Source organism: Argopecten irradians, chromosome 7 (genome assembly GCF_041381155.1).
Source record: "Argopecten irradians isolate NY chromosome 7, Ai_NY, whole genome shotgun sequence".
Classification (NCBI taxonomy): domain Eukaryota; kingdom Metazoa; phylum Mollusca; class Bivalvia; order Pectinida; family Pectinidae; genus Argopecten; species Argopecten irradians.
In genome coordinates this window covers 5,353,991-5,373,503 of record NC_091140.1, presented here as the reverse complement: position 1 = coordinate 5,373,503, position 19,513 = coordinate 5,353,991, and the positions used below count along the sequence as shown (strand labels likewise).

General features: G+C 33.5%; 2 protein-coding genes across 2 annotated transcripts in view; one reads left to right on the top strand and one right to left on the bottom strand.

Moving 5' to 3' along the window:
• The window catches only part of LOC138327352 (sodium- and chloride-dependent taurine transporter-like), a 42,197-nt gene extending 34,205 nt beyond the window's left edge, over nt 1-7,992 (top strand). Inside the window, exons 10-14 of the mRNA XM_069273379.1 lie at nt 248-385; nt 697-796; nt 3,017-3,117; nt 4,155-4,334; nt 4,664-7,992. Coding sequence (XP_069129480.1) covers nt 248-385; nt 697-796; nt 3,017-3,117; nt 4,155-4,334; nt 4,664-4,852 — 708 coding nt within the window. The 3' untranslated portion in view covers nt 4,853-7,992. The remainder of the gene's footprint in view (nt 1-247; nt 386-696; nt 797-3,016; nt 3,118-4,154; nt 4,335-4,663) is intronic.
• A 5,625-nt stretch (nt 7,993-13,617) lies between these two features.
• LOC138327351 (zinc finger protein ZFP2-like) lies at nt 13,618-18,714 on the bottom strand. Its single transcript, XM_069273378.1, is given in 2 exon segments — nt 13,618-14,071; nt 14,073-18,714. Coding segments are annotated over 2 exon segments (2,277 nt in total). The 5' UTR covers nt 16,262-18,714; the 3' UTR covers nt 13,618-13,983.
• Between the last annotated feature and the right edge of the window lie 799 nt (nt 18,715-19,513).

Here is a 19,513-nt window from a genome sequence, read left to right as displayed (position 1 = left end):
TTTCGTTATTATTGAAATGGACAAAAGATCTCGTGGTACTAGGTATCCAACATCTGAAATTGCTTTAGAGATGTTACAAAAAGAAAATGATTCAGGAACTATCCAATTTTGCGAATAAAAGATAATAAAGGACATATGTGACAAATGTTCACTGGTTGCGTAACAATAGAGTTGAAATACATATAACCCTACTTTTCAGCCAAAAGAAAATGCTAACGAGTAATGAATACATGTTGAATGTTTACAGTTTGTAGGAGTGGAAGGCTTTGTCACTGCTGTTGTAGACGGCTATCCTCAATACCTCAGAGTCGGAAAGAGGCGGGAAATATTCATAGCCATTGTCTGTGTGATATGTTTCCTGATCGGCTTATCCATGGTGACAGAGGTAAGGCTTCGAAGGACTCGGTCTGCATGTACTCAAACAAATATCTCAGGGTTGTAGTGCTTCAGATACATTATTACATACATCGTGTAGGGCTCCATTATGTATTCTATAAATAGATTATAGGGACGGTAATGTATAGGGTAGAGCGGTTGGGGAGACCGGTACGTTACTCGCAGGCCGGTGTAGAAATTAGTTTACTACTAATCTGCTGTGTGCGGAAATGCTAGTGGAATAGGTATACTTAGATTAAAGATAAAAGATAAATAATATGTTTATGTTGTGTTTAACTAAAGAATGACTCCGTCCCACAGGGCGGAATGTATGTATTTCAGTTATTCGACTACTACTCTGCCAGCCGAATTGTTCTCGTTGTTGCCTTCTTCGAGTGCATCGTGGTAGCTTACATCTACGGTATGTTGTACCCCTAGGAGATTCATTTGGTTAAAACAACGTTTGCGTGTGTCAGCATGCACAAAATTGCGGATAAACTTGCTGTTCAAAAACACAATAACAGACTTAAATGAGTGATTGAAAGATAAACACTTAGAAAGCATGGTGTGTTCTAACCTTTCGTTTCGGATGTTTTATTCAGTATTATATTCGTTGCCATTGACGACAACAAGCAATAACCAGATGGATCTCCCGTAAAAATGGCGGCACCATCTATTTGTTGGCCCCAAAAATATTCCCCATTTCGCCTGCCGTCGCTCCTGATAGGGTCCCCTTTGTTTACCCATTTCGCCCAGAGACGACTTATATGCCGATAAGGTCATAGGGATTAACACGGAAACATTTAAACGAGCAAGACAGGAAGTTCTTCCAACTTCCGCCGAATGTGTTGTACTAATTATGACTATGTCTAACACTTGCTTCACTAATTCTATAAGGTGTTTGTACACCTTCCAGAGTGTTTCTTTCTTCAGTGTGTGGAATTAGACAATCTTGGGTACTCTACCTTACATTATTTATATATACATGCATATACATATTTTTTTCGTATTGCACTCCATATATTCTCAATTCTACCTTTTCTGGTCGCTGAATAAAAGCGAATTTATTATTAATTCAATGTTTTAAAATATAAATTACCAAATGGTAACTAACATTACTAAACTCACATTATGTGGGCAAGGGTTCAATTTTCACATATAGATTAATCCTGATAAGTTATAACTTAATTGGTTCTCTAATGTAATTATTCTATTTCTAACTTCCCTCATATAGTAACATCTACACGTTCCTATTTCTATTGATAAACTATTCGTGTATCTATAAAACGTTTGACATCAATTTGAACACCACTAAGATTATCAGCTCTGTCTTTCACTAGTACACGTTTGACATTGACATTATCATTTTGATACGGGAGTTGTGAGATCCCAAACGACGTAGGCAAAGTACAATTTACCGTCGATTAGTCCTACCTTCAGGTGATTATGTCGTCAAGTACCTCATATCAAATGATAACTTCACAATCACGGAAAGGTGAGACTAATCGACTTTAATTTGTACTTTACCCACGTCGGTTTGAGATTTCGAAATCCCTATTGTATCAATATCGCGCGAGTGACTCTAATTACGATGACCTGGATTTTAGCCTTAACATGCTGCAGAAGGGTGACTTAAAACAAAAACTCCATATAAACTGTATATTCGTCATCTCGTTCTCCTAAATGGGTAGCCCTTTCTATGAAAACCAAATGTTCTTTACCGTGATCTTTGGCTACCAAGATGTCCTCTTTCATAGGACTTATTTTACTGGAGGGAGTCTAACAACGTTTCATTGGCCCCTATCGATGATATTGAAATGCCTCCATCCCTTAATGACAAAATTTGACCCTAATCTCGGTATGACCATATGACTATGATTATCACTGCGTAACTCTTGTCAATGATGAACCCGATGAAAATTACCTAAAAAAGAAAAACGAAAAAAAAAAAGAAAAAGAGACATTTTTAAATTTCCAGATTAGCAACGACTTGATTAAGACTGTTTATTAGTCTGATTGTCTTTGATAATTGACTTTAGTTTGATGCTACTGACAACGTTACAATGTACGATAAATGTTCCATTGAATTAAATATCTCTATTTCGAGTTATGTTGGTAATGACATCATTTATGCGAGAACACTTGTAAGGAAACTTCGGGCTGAAATATCTTCATTAATTCCTTTTGACTAATATTTGTGATTATTATCAATTATAAATGTACTAAATAAAAGAATATATATAGAACATTACTTGTTGTTTATTTGGCATCGATAACTTCTGAGGCAATTTGATATTTTATAGATTATATTTCTCATGTTTTTGAAAACCTTCATAGCAACGAATTGAAAGGATCAGATACAAGCTAAAATAATTTGATAAATTAAGTATGCTTTATTGTCGGTATAAGGGTGATGATAATGTAATATTGAAATGTTATTATTTCGTTTAGACACAATCTCTACTCATGAGGTAAGTATATAGCACGAATTCAGTAGACATTAATAGAAATGGTACTAGGGTTAAAGATAAGAAAATGATAACACAGGATAATCATTCATCGTCAATAATCATCATGTGACATTGTAGGAATGGTTCGTATTTTGACAGTTTTCTTACACGTGTGTTTCTTCTTTTGACAGGTATTGATCGCTTTTATGACAACTTAAAGATGATGTTTGGATTCACATTCCCTAACTGGACCAAAGTTGTGTGGATGTTCATTACCCCTACCTTCACTATGGTATGTAGCAAAAAACGTTCCTCTAAGTACTATAAACGTGCATATTTTAGTGGTTACATTAGTGGTAGTCGTATTTTAATGGTTACAGTGGTAATCATATATTAGTAGTAATAATATTTTAGTGGTAATCAGACTTTTGTAGTTACATTAGTAGTAATCATAATTTAGTGTTTATAATAGTGGTAATCATATTTTAGTGTTTATAATAGTGGTAATCATATCTTAGTGTTTGTAATAGTGGTAATCATATCTTAGTGTTTGTAATAGTGGTAATCATATTTTAGTGTTTATAATAGTGGTAATCATATTTTAGTAGTTAGTGGTAATCATATTTTAGTGTTTATATTAGTGGTAATCTTATTTTAGAGGTTACATTAGTGGTAATCATATTAAGTGTTAGTAATGATATTTTAGCACATTCCACGCTAGAAATTTTGCGCTCAAATATATATGCGCTCACTGAATTTTCTGAATTTTGTTGATAACAAAATAATTGTGAAGGAGCAATTTCATTATTGTGACAACTTGTGCAAAATCACATTTGTGCGAGTATTCGATTTCTCCAAAACAAGAACGTTTACAGTATAGCGTAATAATTCATGAAGAATTATAAAGAATTATAAAACTCGATCGTTTAAATACATGTACCCTTAAGTAATCGTGCAAATGTCTATTAAATCTTAATGAATTAAACTAACAATATGCTGAAACATCGTTCGACTAAGAAATAGGGTTTTTTCCTCCTTACATACCTTGTTAATGATGTTGGAGATTAGAAATATTTTATCCGGGGATGGGGCGACTAAAATGGAAGCCTCAAGTAGATCTCTATGTTTAAAGCATAAATGAAAATGTTGATTTCAACATCATGACTCGATAAAGGGTGAGCAAGTATTTCATAAATGAAAAAATGCTCTGAAAGATACATTTATTCCCTTGACAATCGATAACGCTTGTCTTTAAAATTTCGATAACTTAGTATCACAGTTTAGTTTATATGAATTTTTACGATGCTATATTTATTTCAATTTTCTCAGGGTATATTCATCATGGGAGCGATCAGCTACTCTGAACTAGACTATAAGAGGAAGTTTGTAACATACAACTACCCATCATGGGCAATCGGAGTCGGGTGGACGCTTGCCATGATCTCTGTCGTCTGGATTCCTATCATAATGATCAAGCGTCTTTATGAGGCTAAAGGAAGTATACAACAGGTAGGCATATACAAGGGTGGGGAAAACGCATTGGATTTCTCTGTTATAACAGGAAATAACAATTAAGTTTAAAATAACAAATTAAAAGGAAAGACATACCAAACAACTAATCGGAAAAAGGACCAGTAAAATTGGCTCTGTATAATACACTTGAAATGCAAATAAAACGTAGTCAATATGTAGTTCATAGTCCTTTAAAGACAGTTATGTTCATTATTAGATCTATTAATTCACGATGAGTAATATGGATTGTCGAAATGGCAAAATTCTTAGTATTTGTACTCTGTCACATTTAGATTGTACTTTAGAGTAATTTAATTATTTTACAGCGATTCATTGAATGCACAACACCACATCTGAAAGAGCATCAGATAAGAAAAGGAGAGGACCTCAGTAAAATTAAGTTGATACCCGATATATATAGCAAAGACAACACCTCACCACAAGAAAACCTCCTCTCTACATATGCATCCGGAAGTGGAAACGTTAATTTTGATAAATCGCCTACCAAAGTATAGAAGGAAAGGATACCCTGGTAACAGCCGGGGCTCAGCTTGTAAATCTGGAACTAGTTCTGTCAAATGCCAAGTATATTTCTAGTATGTCATGTGCTGATGATATGAATTATGAGTTACCAAGTCTAATGTGTGATTGGTTATCACACCACTATCAACTAGACATGGCAGACGATGCTGTAACCTTGTGTTGTGGACATTCCAATTCAGTACGTGAAACTGCCAGTTCAACAGTGTTCTCGAGAATGCTGAAAGGACTAAAACACTTTCAGTGAAAGAAGTGTTATATCTAAAATCTTTCTTCACGTTATTCGCGTACAAATTAAGTAACTCCTCTTCCAAAAACAGAAATAGACATCCTTGTTTAGAGTTGTGGGTTGTCATTTTGTGACTTAGTCCAATTAAAATTTATCATTTCTAGTAAGAAAGTATTTTTATATAATAAGTCAAGTCGAAATAACGTATGTTTCTATTAAGATTTTTAAGTATTAAGTTGTTTATCCTGGTTTGATTTTAATGCACCTTAGATTCATAAATAAAACCTCTACAACGCTAGAAGGTCAAACTTATAACGAGAGTTCTGGTAAGGGAGGAAACTTCACTGTATGTGTTCAATGGGTTGACACGACTGTCATTTCATTTTTTGAATCTCGTGAATATGTGGTTGAAAGAATATTCGCAGTTAGTTATCTAATCTACGTATATTCTAAATAACATTACTGTGAATCACAATTTATACGGTGTAATCATCGTCAAGTTTTAATTGAATTCCAGGTATATGAGAACAAATATTTTAGTCGTTTTAGTTTGTTTTTTAATTTAGTATAGCAGATTTGTATTATAATAATGTTGGAGGTTATTCCTAAAATTCCTCTATTAGATGTACTTATGTGTTTTTATAATTGTATATTTTCTATGAAATGTGTTGTTGTTACAAGAGGGACATTTAAACGATAAACTACTAAACAGTATTGTACGTAGATGACAATCAAAACTGTTTATACCACTTATATGATTACATTGAAGTAATATCTAAATCATTAGGGTCCTTTCTTGACTATTTATGTTGTAATTATAAGAATAAGAACAACGAAGGAGTTGATATTCAACAACCGCATTAAGATGAAAATCCAAAGATTGTTTTAAAATGTCTTATGATAAGTGTTTTTGTTTAACTTTACGCATTACAGCTTGCTTTCAATACAGTATTTGGTCTACATAGTGGTATAGGTACAGAGGCTCTACAAATTTAAGTAGTGTTGGTTAGGTGTAAAGTTTTTGTTCTCTTTAGTGCATATCATCAGGCTGTTACATGTATTATTCTGTGTATCATATACACTGTAATATGCAAAACAGGTTGTTATGTGCAGTTAATAGCAAGGACATACTTTAAATATGGTTCTTAAAATAGTGAAAAATATAGCTAAATATAAATTATCAGCATGCTAATATTATACTGATACAGCTAAATATAAATTATCACCATACCAATATCATACTGATACAGCTAAAGATAAATTATCACCATACCAATATCATACTGATACAGCTAAATATAAATTATCACCATACTAATATTATACTGATACAGCTAAATATAAATTATCACCATACCAATATCACACTGTTATAGGTATAAACTATCAGCAGAACAATAGCATTTTTTAGAAGTATTTATATATGCATAGCTTTATATTAAGCAGAATATTAATACATGAACCAGAATATACAAATAACTGACAATACTTTAGAGTAAAAAGTATATAGATACTGGCACAAAAGTATGAACTAAACCAGAACACAGAGAGATGTTAAAGCCGTTATATGTACCATGACAGAGCAAACAGTAGAAACTATTTTGTGATATGGACATAATGTATAAATAATAAGATAATACTGTATTTATAATACCACATACATGTAAATACTAGAAAATGTTTCCTTTGTTGCTACATGTATACTGCCCCCAGTGTACTGCGCTGTTGTAAGCACAGTGGGTCGACGCTATTTAGTTGATTGTATACATTTGCTTTTTTGTATTTTATCATACCACATGGAGTAACATTCGAATGTAAAGAAAACGTGTTTCACGTGCGTGAAAAATGACATACCGCTACATTTGGTAAATAAACGGACTATTGTTTTTTTATATTCTGTTTTGTGGGAACAACAAAATAATTATATCAACGGAATACAAGGTAATTTAATGTCATTTAATAGATTTATTAAGATTCTAGTGACATCACATATATATTTAATGTAATAGAATCTTATTTACCTTCTTTTATATTGTATTTAAGCAAAGAATTTGTTGATTTTATATAAATATTTTAATTACTGGAGTTCATTAAGTGTTAATTTGCAAGGATTTGATGAATTACAAAAACACCCAAGTGTGTAGAACATTTTTGTTATAAATCTGTATCCATAGATTACTAGGTAAATATCCCGGCGTGTGATACTTGTAAGTCTAACATCCCTGCCAACCAATGCAAATCATTCAATAGTCACTTTCGAAAAATTGTAAATTCATATTTCTCATTTCAAAACATTTTTGACTAAATATTTTTTTGTATAAATTCACGTCTCACCAAGAATCAAAATGGTTTTTAACCATGAAAGAAATCATTAAAAAAACAGATTGCAATCCTTTATTGAAACTGTTTTCTTTTGGTGATGTTCTCGTCCCTTTATGTTTTGTCATTGTTGTTACATGACAGATTTCCACATGGAGAAATGCCAATGCAAAACTAATGCTAAAATTGATTAGTTATTTTAAGGAAAAAACAAAATATGTGTAAACTTATAAACTCTATCTGCAATCCTCTTGTTTTAGTAAGAAAGGTTGTTAAAACATTTTACGTATAATACCCATACTATAATGTATACCGCATTTATGTAAATTTCAAAACAAATGTAATAAAAAAAATTGAAAAAAGTAAATGTTATTTTAAACGAACATGTAATTTGATTGTATTAAAACAGGAGTTCTTTTTTATATTTATTTTATAATGATGCAAAAATACTAGGGGTATACATTTAATGATTGAATTATTTGTTATTTTATACTATACACACAAGACTTACCGATGACTATTTTGTTTTTAACCTTTCAACAAATAAAACATTATGATGAACAGAAAGTCATTCTTTTTGTCTTGTATACATACATAGTGATACGATCATAGATGAACAGAAAGTCATTCTTTTTGTCTTGTATACATATATAGTGATATGATCATAGATGAACAGAAAGTCATTCTTTTTGTCTTGTATACAAACATAGTAATACGATCATAGATGAACAGAAAGTCATTCTTTTTGTCTTGTATACATACATAGTGATATGATCATAGAAATGTTCCAACTTAGGTTTGACTATCCTCGAGAAAACTGACCAACCACAGACTTTGAAGATAACATCAGAGAACGTCGCCTAATTTCAAAACCATATAGCCAACCATTTTGTACCGTTACTCCATTCTTATGATGTACATCAAAGGACCAAACTACCTTCTCAACTGTGGTCGAACACGGAGCCTTCAGTTGTCCTTTGCAATATACAAGGAGGCTATAACAGCAGTGATAGTAATTAATATCAACTGCTACATCAAGGATAAGTTTGGACCTGAAGCAGAGAAATTGCTCAATAGTCACAATTTGCAATTCTGGGGCGTTTATTTGAAGAAATTGAAAAGCAGACAGTTCCAAACAGTTGATATTATATTATATATATGTTTAATACTATTGAAAAATATATATTGGAATCAGCCTTAAGATATTTTGAACTTTTACACACAGTTAACGCCTTGAAAGTTATGTATTGTCCCATTCATTTCTACCGAAGGAAAACAATCATCAATTTTAATAAAAGAGTACAATCATAACTTATTTCCCATTAATCAAAAAGGCCACATCATATAATGATATTTCTGCCGAAAAACTCTAACAACAACAAAAAAGATATCTTTTTGTAGTTCTGTATTATGGACCTAACCAATTTTCGACGTTTATTCAGCAAATGGGATATCATGAACCTGAATTGCCTATAGATACCTTAATTTAAAATGTAACTTTTATTATGAAAAATATGCATTGACAATAACTCATTGAATGCAACAATTAACATTTGTTAATGTACATATATATCTTTAATATATCATGCCTTCATCAATAAGCCACTCAATGTTGACCTTATAACACAAAGTCAGATAAGTAGGCCAACGTTCAACAACCATATATTTTAAAGACTGACAAAAATTTCTTTTGTTTTGTTAAAATGTTAATACACAAATACTTTTTAGCATATTTTATACAATCAATTATATTAGTTTTGCTGACTATCTCAATATTCTACCATAGAAAGTCAACTACACATAATACTAATGTATGGTTATCAGATCACATTATTGGAACAGTGTTACAGAGAGGACATGTAATGAGCGTCAAAGTTGGTCTATTATTTTATTATTATTTTCCTGATATGTTTGTGGTTTCCTTTTTTGTCCGTTTAATATGTGTCCGGACTCCCAGTATCAAAACATACTTTGATCTTTATGAGAAACCAAATATAATTTGTTTTATTATATTACAATTAGTTTGAGGTAAAACCCTAGATTTACTATATGTTCTAAATCGTTATCAATTCAAACATGTATGGCCAATGGAATACATGCATTATATAAATAGAGCATCCCAACACGTGACTATTGTTTATAATGTTTATCATAACTCGAATTAAATAATTTTCAAATTTTGAAAAGATGCAAGCTTTAGCGAGTAACTTTTACTAATTTGAAAATTAATTAACGAGAGTTTAGATAAACATGATAAACAAAAGTCACGCGTTGGGAAACTCGTTTATCCCATAACTTTAACTCCATATTGATACCGTGGTGACCATTTTCTCGTCGTCATTCAGAGAAACTTACCACCAACCAATGTGTAGTGTAGCGATATCATTAGAGAGCCAACATTCTGTAGTTTAATACTTCGATTAAGCAACTGTTATACCGTAAATATAATGATATTTAAAAGAAAATGCGAAAAGAAGCCCGAATTTGAAAGTCAATCGAAATCAAGAGATCTCATTAGCTGGCTATGAAAAAAGTCTATCTTTTCTGGACGCAAGAGGGATTGTTATCAGACGAGCTTTTCGTGCTGCCGAGATGGTTCAGACATCGCTAGTTATTCAATACGTTTGATATGACAAACAAAATTACATCTATCTCTAATTGTCACCAAGTAATTAACCAAAATTTGCTCCGGAAAGGTAGTGGGCCTTTTAAAAATACTTGTCTTTAACTTTAATATCTTAAATCCTACCTTTAATGCACTCCATGTCACCCGGGCTTGTTTAAGCAGTTCTAAGAAATGCCGTTCTGGTTACATTGGCGCTTCGCTCAGATGTCGACTCTCGACATTTACCGACAACGTCAACCTTCACTGCCAAACTGTTGACTGATGATGGGAAATGTCACAATATATATAATCAGATGTCAAGTGGTACATTCAGAAGAAAAAGAGCTTAATAATCAATGTTATGATATCTTATCATTTAAGCAAGTATATAATAGAATTTCTCTCATACCTACACGTGTACAGTGTAATACTGGCTTGTCTAGGGCAATACACTCATGTCGTCTGGGGCTTTATTGCATGGCTACCCGTGCAATAAAGCCTCGTGACGTCACAGCGTTAACAAAATTACTATTTTCTCGGAATCACAACATTTTGTGACCCTCAGGTAGAATGAAAGAGTCTTTTATCATTTCCATCATATCGAGAAAACAAAGATATCCTACAAACTGTTTACTATTAACAGGTGGATACATATGTAGCCGGTAATATGTGTAGGCCAAGGGGAAGAACCGTTATAAATACACAAAGACAACAGTCTATCCCTACTGCTAGTGTGTCAGCGTCATCTCATTTTGACTTTTTTGCTCTAATCTTAACTTTTTATGATTCGTCATCTAACCGCCAGCGCTTTGTTCCAATGCAGACTTAAAGGGAAATTAATTTTTTTGTCAAATCGTTTAATTCTTCTTAGACTTATTAATTCATTGTACATAGCAGTCGTGAAGAGTTCCCCTTCCATGGCACACGTACAATACAAATCCCTGACAAGTACACTGTATGTGGTAAGTTCGTGTTACAACTACGACACCAGTCCTTTGTTCTACAATGCCCCCGCGTGTATGTAAAACACCATCGATATCCATCTACCAAATATCTAGGAACCATTTTATACAGTCTGTCCGTTAATCCAGACAGGTCAAATAATGGCATTACAACCAAATTTTGGTCAACACGTCATATATAATAAATGAACAAACCTTAAATAGTAGCACAAAATAACAATCAAGACACCTTGAACATACACGTAATATAAGTAATTTCTTTGTATGAACTTAAAGTATAGCATGATGAATTTACTGGAACAAGATTCTCGTCACAGCTGTATACAAGAAGTGTGCTCATGTCTTATGATAACTTTGTTTAGAGATGGGTGCCAAGCGATGTGATAGTACGATCTTCAACATAACACGAGTTTCCCTGTGTGATTTTCTTTTAAAAGTTTTTGTTTTCCATAATTTTATATCCCGATATTGCGACTTTTCCAAGAATTAATTATACATTTTTTAGGCTATGATATACGGTGGCTGATTTGTGCCATTTCGTCTTTTCGTCTTTTCGTCTTTTCGCCCCGAAAAGACGAGAATTAAGAAACCTTAATTTTCGTCTTTTCGTCTTTTCGCCCCGAAAAGACGAAATTTAACAACTTTAAATTTCGTCTTTTCGCCGCGAAAAGACGAAAAGTCAAACACGAAAAGACGAAAGTGATACACGCTAATTAGCGACTTTGATTCTCGTCTTTTCGCCTTCAAAATTCTCGTCTTTTCGTCTTTTCGCCCCGAAAAGACGAAAATTAACAAACCTTAATTTTCGTCTTTTCGTCTTTTCGCCCCGAAAAGACGAAATTTAACAAACCTTAAATTTCGTCTTTTCGTCTTTTCGCCCCGAAAAGACGAAAATTAACAAACCTTAATTTTCGTCTTTTCGTCTTTTCGCCCCGAAAAGACGAAATTTAACAAACCTTAATTTTCGTCTTTTCGTCTTTTCGCCCCGAAAAGACGAAAATTAACAAACCTTAAATTTCGTCTTTTCGTCTTTTCGCCCCGAAAAGACGAAAATTAACAAACCTTAAATTTCGTCTTTTCGTCTTTTCGCCCCGAAAAGACGAAATGTAAAAAACCTTAATTTTCGTGTTTTCGTCTTTTCGTGGCGAAAAGACGAAAATTAACAAACCTCAAATTTCGTCTTTTCGTCTTTTCGCCTTCCGGTCTGGTGTGGAAGTCATTTTGAAATCTTTTTATCTTAATATTGACTTAATTGTTCAATATAGAAGCATCAAAGTAGTTTATGATAACAATCTATTTATTAAATTGATAGTATTACAAGTATCTTCATCAATAACTAAGATTAGAAGTTTTAAAACAGAAGTCAACATGTTTGTGTACAGCAGTTACGTAGATTTCTCACACGTGGCATATGCCACGTGCCACTAACAGATTCATCATTCCGCAAATCCTTTAGCGTGATTGATACATTTTTTTAAAATTCATTAATATCTTATTTTTTGTGTTCTAATCGCCCTCTTTAGCAATTACGCTTATCAAAACATTGCCGTGTAGATGCTAAACATAGCACTTACAGGAGTTGCCTCCCCTACACAACTTGGAAAAAAAAAGTTGTCGGCGGGTATTATTTGAAAGCGTTTGAACCACGGATAAACTTGTTAACAAAATAATTTATGAAAGACAACTCGTGAAGACTTTGAGTTTAAAGGAAGGACTTATACCAAGAAATTGCTCAAATACAGTTAACTATAACAGTCAATCAGTAGGTACAAGGTACTGTGTATTATTTGAAAAGACATTTTGACTACATACATGACATGGTCTTTATCATAATTACATTATAATCTCCGTCGTATATGATAGATGACAAAGTATATCTGTAATTTGTATTTTTTCGGGGCGAAAAGGCGAAAAGACGAAAAGACGAAAATTAAGGTTTGTTAATTTTCGTCTTTTCGCCCCGAAAAGACGAAAAGACGAAATTTTAGGTTTGTTAATTTTCGTCTTTTCGGGGCGAAAAGACGAAATTTAAGGTTTGTTAATTTTCGTCTTTTCGGGGCGAAAAGACGAAATTTAAGGTTTGTTAATTTTCGTCTTTTCGGGGCGAAAAGACGAAAAGACGAGATTTTTGAAGGCGAAAAGACGAAAATTAAAGGCGCTAATTAGCGTGCTTCACTTTCGTCTTTTCGTGTTTGACTTTTCGTCTTTTCGTCTTTTCGCCGCGAAAAGACGAAATTTAAATTTGTTAATTTTCGTCTTTTCATAATTATTACCACACATCAAAATTATCCAAACATGTGTAGGCTAGCGTTTGTTGCTATGACACATTTGTGATAAAAGTTAATATTTGGAAAAGTTTCATGGAAAGCATTAACATTGTATCGCACATTTGACGCAATAAGCAAGAGAGAGCCAAATTTATGCATTCTTTCAAAGAATTCTTGCAAAGTAAGCCACAAATAAATCTGCAAAAAGATACTAAAATGAAGATAATAGTATTCATATTTTAAGTCTGCATTTATCAGACATTTCAGTTCGAGGTAAGTGATCTCGAGTCGAATAGTGGTTTCATGGTCAGCTTTTATAACATGCAAAGTAATAAAAACCAACAACGTTGAGTTCCAATATGACTAACATTTTTATTCAAGAATTAACTTAAACAATAAGTTGACAATAAATAAATTAACATAAAACAAACACTTAACTACTCAATCGCCAGCAATCACTATAGACTTTCTACAATGTATATATGCAGTATTACTACACCCTAAAGGTACAAAGTACGAGTCAATATCAACATAAACAATGGTGCTAGATTGATTTAATAGCTCATAGACAATTATATATGCCAGTATTGCATTGTAACTTAGACAGGATAACATATTCAATAATTGATGTAATAAATATGTACGACAGTTCACCTTACAAGGAACAACTTATCAGCTCACACCATTATAAGCTGTTCATTAATTAATACATGTGTTTCCCATTTTACACCTGTTCAGGGCTGACTGATTCTGACCCACCCTCTGTCCCACCATACCCATGGTATTGAGATGAGCTGAGGTATTGGGAGGCTGGTATAGTAGGCGTACAGAGAAGATATGGACAAGTTTTCAGGAGGCTCCATGTCATGAAGGCATTTATTCAGTACACTGTCCACCCGAGGCAGTCCAAGTGATTCTGTTTGGGACAGTGTGTAACGTGCATCTGCAGCGATGCCAACGGACTGTTGAGAGCAGGGGTAGGGGTACCTACTGGGATCTAGGTGACTAGAGGGGAGTTGATTCAGATAGGTAGAGTGTTGGTGAGAGTGTAAACTATAGGGGGATACATCAACTCCTGTACTAGTACCCAGGGGAGGGAACTGTGTAGGAAGGGGCAATGATCGGCAGTAGTCACTGGTGATAAATGTCTGGGTATCAGGTAGATATGTCGGCTCGGAAGCCAGTATGTTTGGGGAAGAGGACAATGTGGATGTCGAGAGTGCCAGGATTGTTTTAGACACAGGTATCGGTTCTAGAGTGCATGTGTCCTCTGGAACAACAACATCATCTTCCTGAGAATTACTTGACTGATGAGTATCCTTATCTACACGTTCAATGATCTTAAGTTTTTGCGGTAAGTTGGACTCTGTTTTTTTCTGAACAGAATCCTTTACGTCATCACTACCAAAATTAACCTTTTCTACACTTTCTTCTGCTATGTCCTCCGGACCCTTCTCAATGATATCTTCTCTCCAAGACTTTGTATCTTTATTGATTTTGTGAACCATTATCAAGTGTCGGCGAATGATTCCTGAATCCCCAAAGAAGCGTCCACATATTTTACAGAAGAATGGTTTTTCTCCCTTGTGGGATCGCTCGTGTCTCTGAAGGGACTGTTTTTGTACAAAGCCTCGTCCGCACTCTTTGCAATGGTAAGCCTTTTTCTCTGTATGAATTTTGGCATGCATTTGTAATCCAGATCTTTGTTGGAATGCTTTGTTACAAACTTCACATTCAAATTTCTTCTCGCCTGAATGTATGTGTTTGTGATCTCTGAGAGCAGAGTCGTACATGAAACATTTCCCACATATGTTACAAGTGAATGGACGATTTCCAGAATGGATATTCTGGTGCATATTCAGTGAGTGTTTAGTTGTGAAGTTTTTACCACAAACAGGACATAGATATGTACGATTTTCTCTGTTATGGACTGAACTAATGTGACACTTGAGGATATATTGAGAGGAAAATGTCTTTTTACATATGTCACAGGGAAAATCTGGTTTGATATATCCGTTATCGTGAGATTTTAAGTGGTCCTCCAAGGTTCGTAAAGTCTTGTACGTCTTCCCACAAATATCACAACAGTACTGTGTGTCCCGATGGACCAGACGACTATGGCGCTTTGCATATCTTTCACTTGGAAATAGTTTATGACATATGTCACATTTTGTTGGTTTTGCTCGGTGTATACGTGAAAAGTGTTCCCTAACAGCTTTGTTACTTTCATGTGTAAAATTACAATTTACACACTGATAAACTTGGGAATTCTTTTTTGAAGTATCTTCAATGCCACAAGAGTCCTTATTAACAAGTACATAGCTCTTTTCAAATGTAATTGTCCTTTTTTCCAGACTTTCTGATAATTCTTTCTGATATGAAGCTTTGCGTTTGTGGGTTTTCTTGGCTGATTTTTTTCTTGGTGGCAATGTCTTTCTCTCCTTTAAACTATTTATATTGTTTTCATTACCCGAATTATTTTCGTCTGTTAATGATGAACACTTATAGTCCTCATCTCCATATAAGAGTCTTTCTTTGTTAATTTCATCGTTCTGACGGTCAACATTGACAGACTCGTCGTCTTTGCTTAATGATGTGCAAATGTCAGATATTGTGGTTTTCAAGGAGCTATATTCGTGACTTTCCTCGTCACAGTCTTCTTCATCCTGACCCAACTCTCCATGAGCCGTTTTGATATATAATGACGCCTTGGTGGCAACTTTCGCACATAAGTTGTCATTGAAATCGCTTTGGTTAGAACTTCCATTATGTAGAGTGACAGAGGCTTTGTATGCGTCCAATGTTCTGTTCAGCATTTCATGTACTTGTCCTATTGGTAACCAATGACCCTCCAATTGATAGAGGCCTGGCTTCTTTATCACACGGACACCAACATCATCACTAACGCGACGCAACATGCCGACGAAATCGTAATGATCAGGAAAGCTCCTGGTAAAGTCTTTCGCGATGTCGGCTCGAATTCTACAAAATATTTCTTTCATTTTTGCATGCGCCCTGATTATGAAGAAATCAACAAATGTATCTCACAACATAGCGATGAATGACATCAATTGGTTAAAACATTATACAATAAATACAGCAACAAAGTTTCTGTGCATAAATGTCAACCATCTTGACTCACTTTTTTAATCTTTTTCTATGAAGAGCTATAGTGCAGGGGACATAACTCAAAAAGAAGTCTGTGCAAAATCGTTAAAGAGGAATGGTCCCTGTTTTTATTTATTTAATCATCTGTTTATGTATTTTAGAAATTTATGCTTTTACAATGAATTGCTTCATATTTAATCATTGATTAACTGATTAAACGATAAAGATCGGTAACTTAAGCTTTTGAAATTTCATAACTTTTTAATAGACTAACAATATCAATGTTAATTGACGAAGTCCATTCACTGTATCCACAAAGTGCTTATATATATGTAATAAATAACATGAAGTAAAACCATAGAAAATAATTTATTATTTTTCACTTTATTCCATTTTCTTAATAATTACATTTTAACATGCTTGAAGCATCTTCAATTTTGCATATCACACAACATTCTATTCACATCAAACTTCATATATAACACACATATACACCATATACATAGATATACAGCTATGTAGAAATATTTCAGCGCTACCATTGTCTGATCTAGTTGATAAACATCAAACTAACTCATTGACCATTTTTATTTCTAAAACCATAATGCGCTGCAGCCAAGTTCAAGGCAATGTTGTATGGAATTGTAATAATGAAAATGTCTATGGTTTTAATAACTAGTTCCCATATGCATGTAACCATGCATTATGAATAATTGTTCTTTTGTATTAAAGAATCCTTTATTCGATTTCCACAAAAAATACTGAATTATTTATTGATGTATTACAGCTATTATAAATACTTTGTGCATTTTTTCAAAATGAAAATTATCAGTTTAGATTAGACAGCTTAGCATAGGAAATTATGATTCTGCCATACTTATATAATAATTATGTTTATGTACAGACAAACATTTCTATAAAGAAAACCAAAGTGACATGTAGCCAAAGTGTCCTTTAGACAGGTGTCCTTTATAGAAAAGTGTCCTTTAGACAGGTGTCCTTTATAGAAAAGTGTCCTTTAGACAGGTGTTCTTTATAGAAAAGTGTCCTTTAGACAGGTGTTCTTTATAGAAAAGTGTCCTTTAAATGTATACAGAGGTCAATAACATTTATATGCAATGTAGTTAATTGCACAAGATGGGGCCGATGAGTGTCCTTTATAGACAGGTGTCTGTTATAGACAGGTTTGACTGTAATGAGTTCCACGTACAAAGATATATATAAACTTGGGTTCTTTACTTTTGACAGTCCAACAGGATATGATAAGTCAAGAACTCATGATGTCTGGGAGCCAAAAACCACTGACACGACTATAGTTTAGGCCATATACTATATGTGGTTATTCATTATGGAAAAAGGCATGCAATAACACCCATTCATATACAAATATACATATAAGTAAATGTTTTTTGAGGTGATGTATAAGAAAGCACACCATCAAACATGGTTTTGAATAATAAACATAGCACCATTTATATTACCAATGTATATGAGACAATGTATCAAAAGCTTGTTGCTTGGATGTATCTGATGGTAAAAAATATGACAAGCTCAATAATCAAATGTTTTACATATATGTATGTTTACACTGTAAATTAAATCATGCTTATTAGAAATGGTAATGTAAGTTGAAATAGAAATAAATACAAGTATAATCTCGTAGATATAGTCTGGTGTATAAATAACAGAGCAATATTGCCATAGCAAAAAATTAAATCTTCCTATAAATTATACATGCACTGATATTCAATAAAAATTCTTAAAATACAATTACAATGCACTAAGAAAGCTTGTTTTACATCATGTGTATATTGTGCATTTTCATTCAATTTTCTGAATTCCTCTAACTGACCAAACCAAAATAAATACATGTTTAGTAAAATTCAGTAAGCTATTCATCTAACAGTTGTGCAATAACAATATTTTGAAAAATTATATCCCACTGATTTGTATTTCAAATAATAAATATCATCTGTACTAAAGACAATGTTCTCTCAAAAAATATTATACTCTTTTAGGAACCAATAAAACTGTAGTTTAAAGACTCTACATATCAATCTAAAAGGCTTAATAAATACTTCAAGGGTTATATAATTAGTTCGCCCGTTGTCAGTATAATGTGACCGGGTGGGATGTGTTGCTTGGTGTCTTCGGCGGCATGCTTCAGTGATATAGCACTATAAAAAGGGCAATAGTTCCACTATACAAGAGGACACAACATGAACATACGGCAGTCTCCCAAAACACGCACCTCCCACAACATACACGCAACACATCGCATACATAGGAGGCCGTCCTTACATGACCATAGCTGTTAATAGGACGTTAATAAATCAAACAAACAAACAAACATTAGTTTGTTTCAAAAAACACAGGAAAATAATGGTGTACTATGAATTAAATTAAAAATGAGGTCAAACTTTAATCATGGCGTAATACTGTGTACATAACGATTGGAGTTTTTAAAAACATCCTTCAAAAAACACAGTTTTAGTCTTTTTGTCATGTATAAGGAAGACTACAACACATTTCATAATATATTTTTTGTGCTTTACATATCATAAAGAGGTGTAATAAAAGAATACGGTTTTGCTGTAGTCCAAAATTGTCTGGAATCCAAGGACAAAGGCTAAAAATTGATCACTGGTATCAATTGCCATAGCTGCAGCACAGGGACCTGGCACAAATGTCTAACCACTTATATTCTGTATTTGAATATTACAGAGTTATCTGACCTTGTGGGTAGGTATTGATTGTGACGTCATGGAGCTCACAAAATAATGACGTTAAGAATTGATACCTATACCCGCAAGGGAGCTAACTATGTAATATGCAAAGACAGAATATATATATATATATAGCAATGGTTAAGATTGATAATAAATTTGAGCCCAAGAGGTTGAGGGTAATTAGCATTGAATTTCAGACACAGATGAAGGACTATAATGGTATAGACTGACAGGCACCTTAATAAATCTTCCACCAGGATCCATAGGTGGAGGGCTAGTGTTAGAATATCAGACACCTTAACCAATCCACTACTATCATTAATCGACGGAGGGCTAGTGTTAGAATATCAGACACCTTAACCAATCCACTACTATCACCAATCGACGGAGGGCTAGTGTTAGAATATCAGACACCTT